Source organism: Mauremys reevesii, linkage group 7 (assembly GCF_016161935.1).
Source record: "Mauremys reevesii isolate NIE-2019 linkage group 7, ASM1616193v1, whole genome shotgun sequence".
Lineage (NCBI taxonomy): Eukaryota > Metazoa > Chordata > Testudines > Geoemydidae > Mauremys > Mauremys reevesii.
The window spans coordinates 90,169,516-90,182,600 of record NC_052629.1 but is presented as its reverse complement, the minus strand read 5'-3'; the positions used below and the strand labels follow the sequence as shown (position 1 = coordinate 90,182,600).

At 44.2% G+C, this 13,085-nt stretch overlaps 1 protein-coding gene across 2 annotated transcripts in view; it reads left to right on the top strand.

Annotated features, from left to right (window-relative positions):
* The first annotated feature begins 1,798 nt into the window (after nt 1-1,798).
* The window catches only part of ACAD9 (acyl-CoA dehydrogenase family member 9), a 56,288-nt gene continuing 45,001 nt past the window's right edge, over nt 1,799-13,085 (top strand). The window contains exons 1-3 of one of the 2 annotated variants that reach the window (XM_039546414.1): nt 1,799-2,021; nt 7,584-7,677; nt 11,790-11,891. In XM_039546414.1, the coding sequence (XP_039402348.1) occupies nt 1,815-2,021; nt 7,584-7,677; nt 11,790-11,891 (403 nt within the window). In that variant the 5' untranslated portion in view covers nt 1,799-1,814. The remainder of the gene's footprint in view (nt 2,022-7,583; nt 7,678-11,789; nt 11,892-13,085) is intronic. The other variant, XM_039546415.1, reaches the window with a different exon arrangement.

Genomic DNA, 13,085 nt, shown 5'->3' with positions numbered 1-13,085 from the left:
TAATATAGCAATTTACACCATAAGAAAGTGGATGTAACACATTACCATATAGCAGAATAGTGTTTCATACCTACTTGGCACTTCTTTGCCTTGTGTAAATTACTACACGTGTTGCAGGGCACCAGGCAGTCCCGCTGTATCTGCCATATACTACCTCACCTTCTACCAATCCTTCAGAAGCTGCTGGTCAGAAAGGGCAGAGGATGATGATTGTTTTCTATAAAGATTTCCTCTAAGTTCATACTGACCACTGTCAGCATTATCCTACAGTGATGGCCCCTTCTGCACAGCATTATGTACCAAAGTTCACAGACTGCCAGTGATAGCTTGTACAGATATTGAGAAAGCAACTGTTTAACCCTTGTGACATGTATCTGGTGAGTGTGATCAGGGGACAAGAAACTGAACAAGTGAAAAACATCCCAGGGTAGGTCAAATCATGATTTTAAATTATACAGGGGAAGCATTTACTTCTTTTTACAAGGATTAAAATAGTACACAAAAATTAAAATAGCAGTTTTGTTCCTAAGACATCTCTCTCTTCAAACTTCCCACTGTGTGTTCTAAAATATGCCACCATAAAACATTTTTAATTGGAATAATATGTGATATGTATGAATCACTTGCAACCATTACATAATTTGTTAACATTGTGGTCAGGTCTTACATCTATCCTCTCTGCCCCCTTTTGGCTGTCCAATAACATTTTCTTTGGGTCTTATCTTTTCTTACCAAAATCCATGGCAAACTTGCCCTGATAATATCTATTAACTGCTTCGCCAATAGCAACATTTCCTGTGTGAACTAAAATATAATACATTGTACTAGAAGGCCTGCTGTGTATGAACTAAAAAAGCATGATCACATAAAATTATTATAGTATGGACAAATATGATGGAAATGTTGCTGTTGAGAGGACTGGGAGAGGAGAAAAACACTATAAACAAAATCTAGGCTATCAGAAAGTAATGATTATCAAAAACCTTAGGCACAATAGATTGGATGGTGGGTGTACAGCTTGCTGTGCAGCATTGAAACACAGACTGCAGTCTGAAAAAAGTACAAAAAATAAATATTTGGTAATGATTAGATAACAAGCCATTCAAGGGAAAATTTCCTCCTCTCATGAGCCCCAGCATGTGCTTTCCTGAACCATAGTGCAAGGCATGCACTAAGTATATTTGCAGCATTATAGGCCCAGTAGTGCAATTATAGGATCAACAGTAAGGCTGTAATAGCCATGCTAATAAGGATTTTTATTGATTAGGGATATAACCCTCTTGTTTCAGTGCATAAAGCTTAGGAAGAAAGTTTCTTAACCCACCAAGATGCGCAATCGCTCAGTACTGCCAGCTGCAAGTGTACAATAATATCAGCTTCCCCTTTAAAAGAGGGGTTTGAAACAATGAGTTTTTTAAACAATGCACGTGTTGAGGGGGTTTTGTTTCACTCTTTCAGGGTTTGTGTTTTCCTGTGGACAGTTTTTTTCCTGGAGCCAGCAGGGCCAGGAACTTCCCCTTTAAAAAAAGGGCCTGAGATTCCCAAGGCTTCAGGAACTGGGGCTTTAAGGAACAGCTGCGAGGCAGGGGCTAACAGGTTGCGCCCTCGCGTTGTTCTGACCTAGGACGGCCCAGGCTCTGGACTGATGGGCAGAACCGCAGGCCAGTCTGCTGTGGGGGGCGTGGCCTGAATGGTGTAAGTGGCTGCGCGGGCGGATTGGCGTGTGAGGGGCGGGGCACATGGCGCCCGCCTCAGGCCCATCTGCGGGAGTAGGGGATTGGGGGGGTGTCATGTGACCCACCGGGTGCGTCATCATGGCGCGCCCCAGACGGCTTTCTGAGGCGGAGGCGTACAGGTTTCTGGCACTGCCCAGTGGCGCAGTGACCTGGTCGGACATGAGCGGCCTCAGCCTTCTGCTGCGGGCGGCACGCGCCGCCTTCCCCGCCGGGGCCAGGCAGCTGCGTACCGGCGGCCTCCGCAGTGCCTACGCCAAGGAGCTTTTCCTGGGGAAAATGGGGAAGGTGAGGCCGAGCGAGATGAGCCCGGGCTCCCAGCACCCCGCGGCCGCAACTGCGCCCGGCCCCGGGGTCTCTCCTCCCGTCGCTGGGGCTCCCAGCACCCCCCGCCCTCTGCGCCCGCCCCGGGGTCTCTCCTCCCGTCGCTGGGGCGCCCAGCACCCCGCCCTCTGCGCCCGGCCCCGGGTCTCTCCTCCCGTCGCTGGGGCTCCCAGCACCCCCCGCCCTCTGCGCCCGGCCCCGGGGTCTCTCCTCCCGTCGCTGGGGCTCCCAGCACCCCCCGGCCGCAACCGCGCCCGGCCCCGGGGTCTCTTCTCTCCTCGCTGGGGCTCCCAGTCCCCCCGCCTCTGCGCCCGGCCCCGGGGTCTCTCCTCCCGTCGCTGGGGCTCCCAGTCCCCCCGCCTTGCGCCCGGCCCCGGGGTCTCTTCTCTCCTCGCTGGGGCTCCCAGCCCCCGGCTCGGCCCCTGGGGTCTCTCCTCCCCTTGCTGGGGCTCCCAGCCCCCGCCCCCCCTTGCGCCCGGCCCCTGGGGTCTCTCCTCCCCTTGCTGGGGCTCCGAGCCCGCCCGCCACTGTCTGAGCCCGGCCCCTGGGGTCTCTTCTCTCCTCGCTGGGACACCCCTGTGTTCCCAAGACCCCCCTCCCAGCTGTTTGTACCGGCCCCACTGGGTACTCTCTTCCCCTCGCTGGGATATCCCCGGCTGTTCCTCTCCTCTGGGTTCCTCTCCAGGCCACATACTCCCCTGGGGCCTCCTTCCAGGTTGTCACAACCCTAGTCCCTTGTCTCCCTTCGGGGGCCCCTCGCAGGCAGCCCCTCCCTTTCTCCTGCATGGAACGGAGCCGTTTTGTTCTGTGCTGTCTGTTTGCAGACAGGGTTTTACAGCCTGGCTCTTATCTGTGCAGGAGCATCCCAGGAGTAGCTCTTACGTGAGTGATTTGTGTCAATGGGACCACCTATTCACTGCACACCTGATGTAGGCCAGTTGGGGGGACTCAGATCCCAGTGTAAGAGGAACCTCCTTCCCCCGCCAGAACATGTTGCGCCATGTGAAACACAGCTAGACTTGCTATACACTTTTTTTTTTCCTGAAAGTCTTCCTTTGGTGCTACCAACAATGGGAATGCTAGTAGAGACAGCTTGCAAGCTTTTTAACACCATGTTGAGTAACTCCATGGTGGTAAAAATGTATGCTACTTACCCTTGTGTTTAAGCTGATGATAACACCAGTTGCTGATAATGGGTAAAACACTTGCTAATGTAGATTTACTGTGTGGAGGCTTACTGGAATCCTGGAGTCATTTGGTATTCAAATAGGAGTATCCAGAGATATGTTTCAGATTGTGGCATCAGAGGAACACCTAAGAAGATCTGCTAGGAAAGTGGATGTGGCCTGAATGGTGTATGAGGGAGAGGAGACAGTTTATCTTGTTCTCTGACCTATAGGACAGCAGCTGCTAAATAGAATTTGGGTTTGTTTGTTAGTTTTAAGTGATTTGCTAATCATCTCCCTTCTTGGTGGTGCTTCTTCAACCTCACTGACATGCACATTGCTCCTCTTAAGGGCAGGGCCGGCTCCAGACCCCAGCGTGCCAAGCGCGCGCTTGGGGCGGCAACCCAGCGGGAGGGCGGCAGGCGGCTCTGGCGGACCTCCCGCAGGCATGCCTGCGGAAGATCCGCTGGTCCCGCGGCTCCGGTGGAGCATCCACAGGCATGCCTGCGGGAAGTCCACCGGAGCCGCGGGGCCAGCGGCCCCTCCACAGGCATGTCTGCAGGAGGTCCACCAGAGCCGCGGGACCGGCGACAGCTAGAGCGCCCCCCGCGGCGTGCCACCGTGCTTGGGGCGGCGGAAATCCTAGAGCCTCCCCTGCTTAAGGGTGTCCAAAGTGTAGGTGCCAAAACTATCTTCTAGCCAATTAATCTGATCATGTCTTTCCCCTCGTTGATACTAGTCCCCAAGCACACCAGTTTGTTCAGCCTCCATTCATAGTCTTCCACAATTTCATCCTGATTTTCATCTGTTACCTGGTCTATTGTCCTCTCTCCACCACAAGTGATATTGCACAGAGGTGCAAATAGGAGGAAATTATGATGCAATTTACTTTGGTGTCCCCTTCTATGTGGAACACTCTCCCCATTCTAGTTTGCTAACCTTTCTTAATTGAAGGCCTCCTTAAGAAACCACTTCTGCAATGAGATTTATAAGGAGTGAGTTTATAACTAAAGAGAAAAAGCAAAGTTGCCTCCATCTCTTGCCAGGGTATTCCATGTGCTGTGGATATGTCATCTAGGTTATAATGTTTTAGGGTTTGGGACTCTCTAGTCTTTCGTCTACAGAGCCAGGCATATTCTAGGTGCTTAACAAATAATAGAGCCAATATTTGTATACAGGCTGAAATCATTCTGAAAGTTAAATTTCTTTACTTTTGAAGTTACACTTTATTCTAAGGAGATTGCATAAAGGCCAAAAATCTGGATTCTATGCTACTGGGTTATCTGATTTGGCAGTAAAAACATGCATAGCACTTCACTTTTTGTTAGTTTAAATTGTTAGGAAACAGACTATAAAGATCCCACCTTTATACAAGTTCTATCTAAAGGAAGATTAAATTGTGTGGTCAGTTTCATTTCCACATTTCAATGAACTTTTGGAAAGGCAGCTACAGAGGCATATACTCAAGTTTCCATTGCTTCTTGGTAGCTAGCTTTCATCCCCAAGGGCACACCTATGTTGCACAATATACGTGGTCTATATTTTCTCTTTGCCCTTCTTCCTTTGAACCCTGCTTCTGCTGATGTTGACTTTCGAGCAACACAATGAAACAGGTTTCAGAGTAGCATCCGTGTTAGTCTGTATCTGCAAAAAGAACAGGAGAACTTGTGGCACCTTAGAGACTGACAAATTTATTTGAGCATAAGCTTTCATGGGCTACAGCCCACTTCATCGGATGCATGCAGTGGAAAATGCAGTAGGAAGATATATATACACACAGAGAACATGAAACAATGAGTGGGGGAACTTTTGTAGTGGTAATCAAAATGGTCCATTTGCAGCAGTTGATAAGAAGTTGTGAGGAACAGTGTGGGGGGGAGGGATAAATATGGGGAAATAGTTTTACTTTGTGTAATGACCCATCCACTCCCGGTCTTTATTTAAGCCTAATTTAATGGAGTCCATTTTGCAAATTAATTCCAATTCAGCAGTCTCTTGTTGGAGTCTGTTTCTGAAATGTTTTTGTTGTAATATTGAGACCTTTTTTAGGTCTGTAATCGAGTGACCAGGGAGATTGAAGTGTTCTCCTGCTGGTTTTTGAATGTTATAATTCTTGACGTCTGATTTGTGTCCATTTAGTCTTTTACGTAGAGACTGTCCGGTTTGGCCAATGTACATGGCAGTGAAACAGTGTCATTTCTGCCTAGAGCTAGCCACAGCCATTGTGAAAAATGAGGCATATCAGAATAGTCCTCTGGAACGTCACTCTAAGAAGTGCCCATTTCTTCTCAGAATGCAGTTCCCAGACCCTGTTCAGTGCCTTCATTTTTAACATTGGCATCTAGTGGGTAGGTGGCAGTAAACTAAGGCCTTTCCCCACACAAACTGCAGATGACAAAGAGAGAGTGTATAATATATCCATGTGGATATGAGAAGATTACCAGCCTGCATGTCAGGAAATTGCTCTTTCACATGTTATGCAACTGCTTCATTTTTGTTTTATTTTTTTGTTTTGAAGAAAGGAGAGAAGATAATTTAAGGACATACTAAGCAACCAAGTTAATTGCTTAACATTGTAAAATTATATTAAATTTCCCTTAAAAAAGAAATGGGTAGCTAAATCATATGCTAGCTATCAGACAAATGTCATGGAACTTCTGAAGTAATGCTCAGCTTCAGACCCAGTCCTGCACTCACCGACAGTAATGGGATTTTTGCCATTGACTACACTGGTAACAAGACTGGATCCCTTATAGTGTTCAAAGAGCATTAGCCTGTCTTCTGTGCCCTTAAACAAGCCATTCTGTCAGACTATCCAAATAGATAATCAATGGTTTAATTTGGAGTTTATTAATGAAAAGAAGGATTCTTGAAGTATAAACTTAAATCGAGCCAAAAATCCATGACGTATTAACCAAATTCAGTAATGTGAGTTTAGCAGTACTTTAATCTTCCAGAACAAACCATGTCATGTCAAGGAAAGGATCATGGAAATCAAGAAAACAAATTTAGTCCCATAGAGCCTGACCCTTGCTTATTTCAAACTCAGCTCCTCCTGAAATGTAGCAAATTTTCTATACATCAATCCTTTTCTGAAAATTTTAGAATTTACCAAATCCTAAGTGTTGTCTCCATACTCCTGTACAGTGATTCTCAAACTTTTGTACTGGTGACTCCTTTCACATAGCAAGTCTGAGTGCAACCCCCACTTCCCCTTATAAATAAACACTTTTTTATATATTTAACACCATTATAAACGCTGGAAGCAAAGTGGGGTTTGGAGTGGAGGCTGACAGCTCATGACCCCCCCCATAACCTCCCAACCCCTTGAGGGTTCCTGACTGCCAGTTTGAGAACCCCTGGTCCTGTAGGAGTACTTGAATGAAGGGAGAATGACGTGGTCTTGCAAAGGAGGTTTTGTTTGGAGAAGGCAGGGTAAGGGAGTAGGACGGAGTGTGCAAACTTTTTGGCCTGAGGGCCGCATCGGGTTCCTAAAATTGTCTGGAGGGCTGGTTAGGAAAGGCTGTTCCTCTCCAAACAGCCAGACATGGCCCAACCTTTAACCCCCCTCTGCCTCTCGCTGCCTGATGCCCCCGGGACTCCTGTCCCATCTTACCCCCCTCCCATTCCCTAGACGCGATAGTTCAAACTCCGAACGCGCTCCCGTCAACTCCGGACCTCCACCACCACGAATGACGGTGGCGGAGTCGATGGGGGAGCCGCGGACTTCGATCCCGCGGCGTCTGGACGGGTGAGTACTTCGAACTAAGTGTAGACCAGGCCTAATAGATCCTAGTGCCTCCAACTTGCAATTAAAACCCCTTGTGTGAAGGAGAGAATGGAGCACAGCAGAACTGCATTGTGCTAGTCCATGCACTCTATCACTGGGCACCCAGTGATGTGCTAAGAGCTTCACAAAACTAGTATATATCATCTCTGGCTCAAGGAACTTACAGTCTAAAATTGGCTGAAGTGAGGGCCAAACCAAAAAAGTGTACTAATTGGTAAAACAGGATTCTGGTAACAAGGTCATGTGATTCCTCAAGTATATACTTGTTGATAGCTCATTTCACCTATTACCACACTGTTATATAGGAACACTTTTCCTTCATCACCGTTTTTCATTTTCAGATGCTATTCCTGGTTTGTTTCAACATGCAGTACAATTGAAAAATGTAGTTTTCAGTACAGAACAAGTATCTTTCATTTACTTAAGTTTGCTCATTTGAGACTACCTGAATTCCTGTAAACATTTTCCACAATTTTTGTTTTTTAGAGGTTAACATCTAAAAAACACATGTTTTTCTAGAACCTGCTTTTTATTTTAAATTACCTTAATCGTATTATACTGACATTTTAGGAGGAAGTTTTCCCTTATCCAGAGATTTCTAATGAAGAATTAGAAGAAATCAACCAGTTTGTAGGACCAGTAGAAAAATTCTTCAGTGAAGAAGGTATGGTTACTCATCTTTTTCCATACAAATGGTTTCTAATTAGTGATATTCCTATAATTGAAATACTAAAAAGGAAACAGTTACACTTTTTGTGCATTTATCACGACTTGTATAGTGTCACTGTTTTCCCTTACATAGTCAATTTTCTCTTTTTGTGTGGTTCACTCATGCATCAAAGAGAAGAGAGAAATAAGAATTATTGTAAAACCACAGAAATTGACAGAAGGTCTCTGGGACAGATGTAGAAATTGAAACTGCTTTTAACTTAGATTGTCCCTTTAAAAGTGTGTTCCTTTCACTGTCTGTAATTTAGAAGTATCTGATCATTTTTCCAACCAAATTCAGCAGAGGCAAGCACAGAGTGACTATTTCAGAAGCTATGAGCATATAAAAACAAAGTAATAGCTGTTGTGCAATCTTAACTAGAGCAGTGGATCTGTTTTGGAACATTCATGAGAACTTTTTGCTTAGCAAAGGCACAGTGTGATTAAATGCTTGTTTCTCTGAGAGACTAGAGAAACAATTGTTGAATAACTTCTAACAAGCTCTAATTTTCACTTCTGACATAGTTAAGCAGTATCATCCCCAATTTCCAGATGGCAAGTGTGGGACAAAGTCCCAGGAGGAAATCCAGGGTCATGACGTGGATTAAAACTCCTGAGAGCCTGACTGCTAGTTGACTAAATAGCCTATGTCCCTGTTCAAAGGAATAATTCAGTTATGAAACTCAAGAAATTCTTGTTACGAGTGAATGAGAAGACAATGCATATTTAGAGGGCCATGAAATCATAAACTGACTAAAGAGTATTTGTTTTGTTTTAAGAGCTGATATTTAATAGAGAAATGAAAAACATCAGATTACATGGTCTAGCTGATAATGAGAATTATTTAATTTTGTTTGGGTTCTCTGCCATTTCTAGTTAGATATTCAGGGATAATTCTGAGCAGCAAAAATGAAACTGTAGAGCTGCCTAAATGCTTGTAAACTTGATACAGTTGGCACTGAGCAAAGAAATTCAACTGAGTAGATCTCTCTGAAGCTTGGCAATTCTCATGCACCATGCTGATGTCTCTGTCACTCTAGTGAAAGAACAAGTAAACAACAAACACTTTTCTCTCCCAAATCAGCTAATTATAACCCAAGTATATTCTTGATATGGTGTGCTTTGTAGCCTAAACCATTAAAAAAAATCAGTTACTTTGTTACAATGTTGTTTTTTCTGACTGAATTTCATCCCTCAACCAAGCATTGTGGTTGATCCCTTCTACCTCATGCAGTACTTTTCAAGACACTTGCCTGTGATGAATAGGAATCTTTCTCAGGGAAGTGCCACTGGAATCTGCAGAAATTAGCTTTTTTCCCCTCAAGAATTTTTTTTGGCAAGATATCTTCAGCTTCTGCTGCTGAACAGCAACATAATGAAAACTAATGCAAGGGTGTAAACTGACAAGAATTGTTATTGGTTTTACAAAAGGTAGCTCGTGCCAAACCAACCTGATCACCTTCTCAAAGAAGGAAACAGATTTTTTTAGACAAAGGAAACGCAGTCGATCTAATTTACCTCGATTTCAGTAAGGCATTTGATACGGTTCCACATGGAGAGTTATTAGTTAATTTGGAAAAAATGGGGATCAATATGAAAATTGAAAGGTGGATAAGGAACTGGTTAAAGGGGAGACTACAATGGGTCATACTGAAAGGTGAACTGTCAGGCTGGAAGGAGGTTACTAGTGGAGTTCCTCCGGGATCTGTTTTGGGACCAATCTTATTGAATCTTTTTATTACTGACCTTGGCACAAAAAGTGGGAATGTGCTAGTAAAGTTAGCGGATGACACAAAGCTGGGAGGTATTGCCAATACAGAGAAGGACCAGGATATCATACAGGAAGATCTGGATGACCTTGTAAACTGGAGTAATAGTAATAGGGATGAAATTTAATAGTGAAAAGTGCAAGGTCATGCATTTAGGGATTAATAACAATAATTTTGGTTATAAATTGGGGACACATCAATTGGAAGTAACAGAGGAGGAGAAGGACCTCGGAGTATTGGTTGATCACAGGATGACTATGAGACGCCAATGTGATATGGCCGTTAAAAAAGCTAATGCGATCTTGGGATGCATCAGGCGAGGTATTTCCAGTAAAGATAAGGAGGTGTTAGTACCATTATACAAGGCACTGGTGAGGCCTCATCTGGAGTATTGTGTGCAGTTCTGGTCTCCCATGTTTAAGAAGGATGAATTCAAACTGGAACAGGTACAGAAAAGGGCTACTAGGATGATCTGAGGAATGGAAAACCTGTCATATGAAAGGAGACTCAAAGAGCTTGGCTTGTTTAGCCTAACCAAAAGAAGGCTGAGGGGAGATATGATTGCTCTCTATAAATTTATAAGAGGGATGAATATCAGGGAGGTAGAGAAATTATTTAAGCTAAGTACCAATGTGGACACAAGAACAAATGGATATAAACTGGACACTAGGAAGTTTAGATTTGAAATTAGACGAAGATTTCTAACCGTTAGGAGTGAAGTTCTGGAACAGCCTTCCAAGGAGAGTAGTGGGGGCAAAAGACATATCTGGCTTCAAGACTAAGCTTGATAAGTTTATGGAGGGGATGGTATGATGGGATAGCCTAATTTTGGCAATTAATTGATCTTTGATTATTAGCAGATAAATATGCCCAATGGTCTGTGATTGGATGTTAGATGGAGTGGGATCTGAGTTACTACAGAGAATTCTTTCCTGGGTGCTGGCTGGTGAGTCTTGCCCACATGCTCAGGGTTTAACTGATCGCCATATTTGGGGTAGGGAAGGAATTTTCCTCCAGGGCAGATTGGCAGAGGCCCTGGAGGTTTTTCGCCTTCCTGTGCAGCATGGGGCACGGGTCACTTGCTAGAGGATTCTCTGCACCTTGAGGTCTTTAAACCACGATTTGAGGACTTCAATAACTCAGACATAGGTTAGGGGTTTGTTACAGGAGTGAGTGGGTGAGATTCTGTGGCCTGCGTTGTGCAGGAGGTCAGACTAGATGATGATAATGGTCCCTTCTGACCTTAAAGTCTATCAGTTCCTTCTTGAATGCAGTCAGGGAAGGAGCATCGTGAGGAGCTGTGCCTCTTCAGCTGGAGTATTATTTCAGCTTCTGAGAAGAGCTTGTTCTTGTAGGAATCTCTTCAGTTTTATTTTCTTTGAGGCTCATTCACTTCTTGCTATGTAAGAAACAGCTGGAAGATTCCAAGGGCTGTTGTCATATGCTATCCAGGAGCCACCATGCAGAGAGGAGTTGGCTCAAATTCTCTCCCACTATTGCTGCCTTAGAGACTAGAACCAGTAGAAGCAGAATTGCAAGGTCAAGTAACTTCTCCTTAAAAGGAACATACCTGAGGGGTTTTATTTCCCTGCAGTCTGTAGTGGTAACCTCCGTATGCAGTGAGTCACAGTATTCCACCTTACATCTACACTTCTACCTCGATTATAATGCTGTCCTCGGGAGCCAAAAAATCTTACTGTATTATAGGTGAAACCGTGTTATAGCGAACTTGCTTTGATCCACCGGAGTGTGCAGCCCTGCCCTCCTCCTTCCCCCCCCTCCCCTGAGCACTGCTTTACCGCATTATATCTGAATTCATGTTATATCGGGTCGCATTATATCGAGGTAGAGGCATACTTCAAAACTGTGGTAGTGAGCTGTAATGGTTCATTGCCTGATGATTGCTGGGGGCTGTTTAATGCTTTTCCAGATGCAGGGGAGTGAGGGGTTGGGGCGTTTTAGCCATTGTTGTTAAAGGTAGTCTGAAGCTAATAGGAGCACTTTCTGTAAAGTTAAATGGGTGAAGCATTTCTGCACCTGCTGGAGCATGAGTCAAAAGCTAGGGTGCTGGAACATAGTCTGGTTTGCTGCTGAGTATGCTTTGAGATACTAGAGGGGGTGCAGAACGGTGAGACGCTCAGATTGCTCCTCTTACCATTAGCCAGACCCTGTTTTGCAGGTCTGTGCTCTCATGTTGATTGAGACTAGAGGTTCTGCTGCTATTAATTTGCATTGCACTGATTCAGATACTCTTGCGGAGAGGCACACTTGCTGTAACCTGTCATACTTCTATTTTCAGTGGACTCTAAGAAGATCGACCAAGATGCTAAAATCCCACCAGAAACTCTAAAAGGATTGAAGAACCTTGGACTCTTTGGCATGCAGATTCCAGAGGAATATGGTGAGTAAAAAAAGATACTGAAAGTAGAACCAAACAATTTCTTAATCTTCTTTTCAGTACAGAATGCACCATAAGGCATCACATGCCACTTCCCCTTGTTTTCAAGTCCTTGGCTGAAATGGAGAGGACATAGTGTTGCATGGGCATCTCAGTCTCCCAGCACTTGCTCAAGATGCATAAAATTCTATGTGATTAAAAGAACTGGTTTACCAGACAAACTGTGGTGTCTGATGGAACTGTCCATATTGAAGCCACCATCTTACTCACTCAAGTAAGCAGTGAACCCATTTGTCCACTTTAAAAGCTTAATAGCTGTGTTGAGACATAGTTATATTTTATTAAACCAAAAAACCCTGTCTTCTACAGCTTCAGAAGTATCTGTGGGCCAGGGGCACTAGTTCCTCAATGGAGTAAATGCCCAAAGTTGCAGAGAAAGGATGAGGAATATGTTTTCATGCCCTCATATGTGCACAGCGAGTTGGTCTTGAGAGTATTATAATTTTTTTATAAAGATGTAAAATAAGAGATAAGATCACTTGCCTAGCTGTTATCAGCTGGCATTTTCTCCATAACCATAATGGAAAAATGGGTCTTAAAGAGGGATTTGGAGGAGGACTGGATAGTGGCTTCCAAAATTAGTTTGGCCTAGGTATGTGGTGTATAAAGGGCAACCTGAACTACAATGCATTTGTTGCAGTGACTATTATAGGGCTGAATAAAGCTGGAAGCAGACATAACTCAGAGTTCTCGTGCTTTAGTTAGTTTATATCTTCTTTTAACCATACTCTTGTGTGTTGATGTATGCAAGTTGACCCATTACTTATTTTGTTTAATTTCGCATGAGTGCCACAGAGATGCAAATCTTACTTCTGCGAAGATCTAAGCACAGAATCCATTTGATACCATTCCAAGACTAATACATAACACAAATAACTAAAAAGAAAAAATGGAAGAGTTTTTTGAATAATGAAATTGAGTCATGTTAGTCACTAGAATTCATAGCAGGTTTAATTTTGTCTTAGAATATATTAAATTATCTACTGCTCTAGTAGTCTTAAAACAGCCTTTGTAATGCCAAATGGGTCTTCTCCTGTTACTCAAACACATCTTTTGAAAAATCTAAAGTCTGTGTGCACAACTAATACTATCATCAGCCAGTAGATGTGTTTACATGCAGATAGCTAATTAGACACC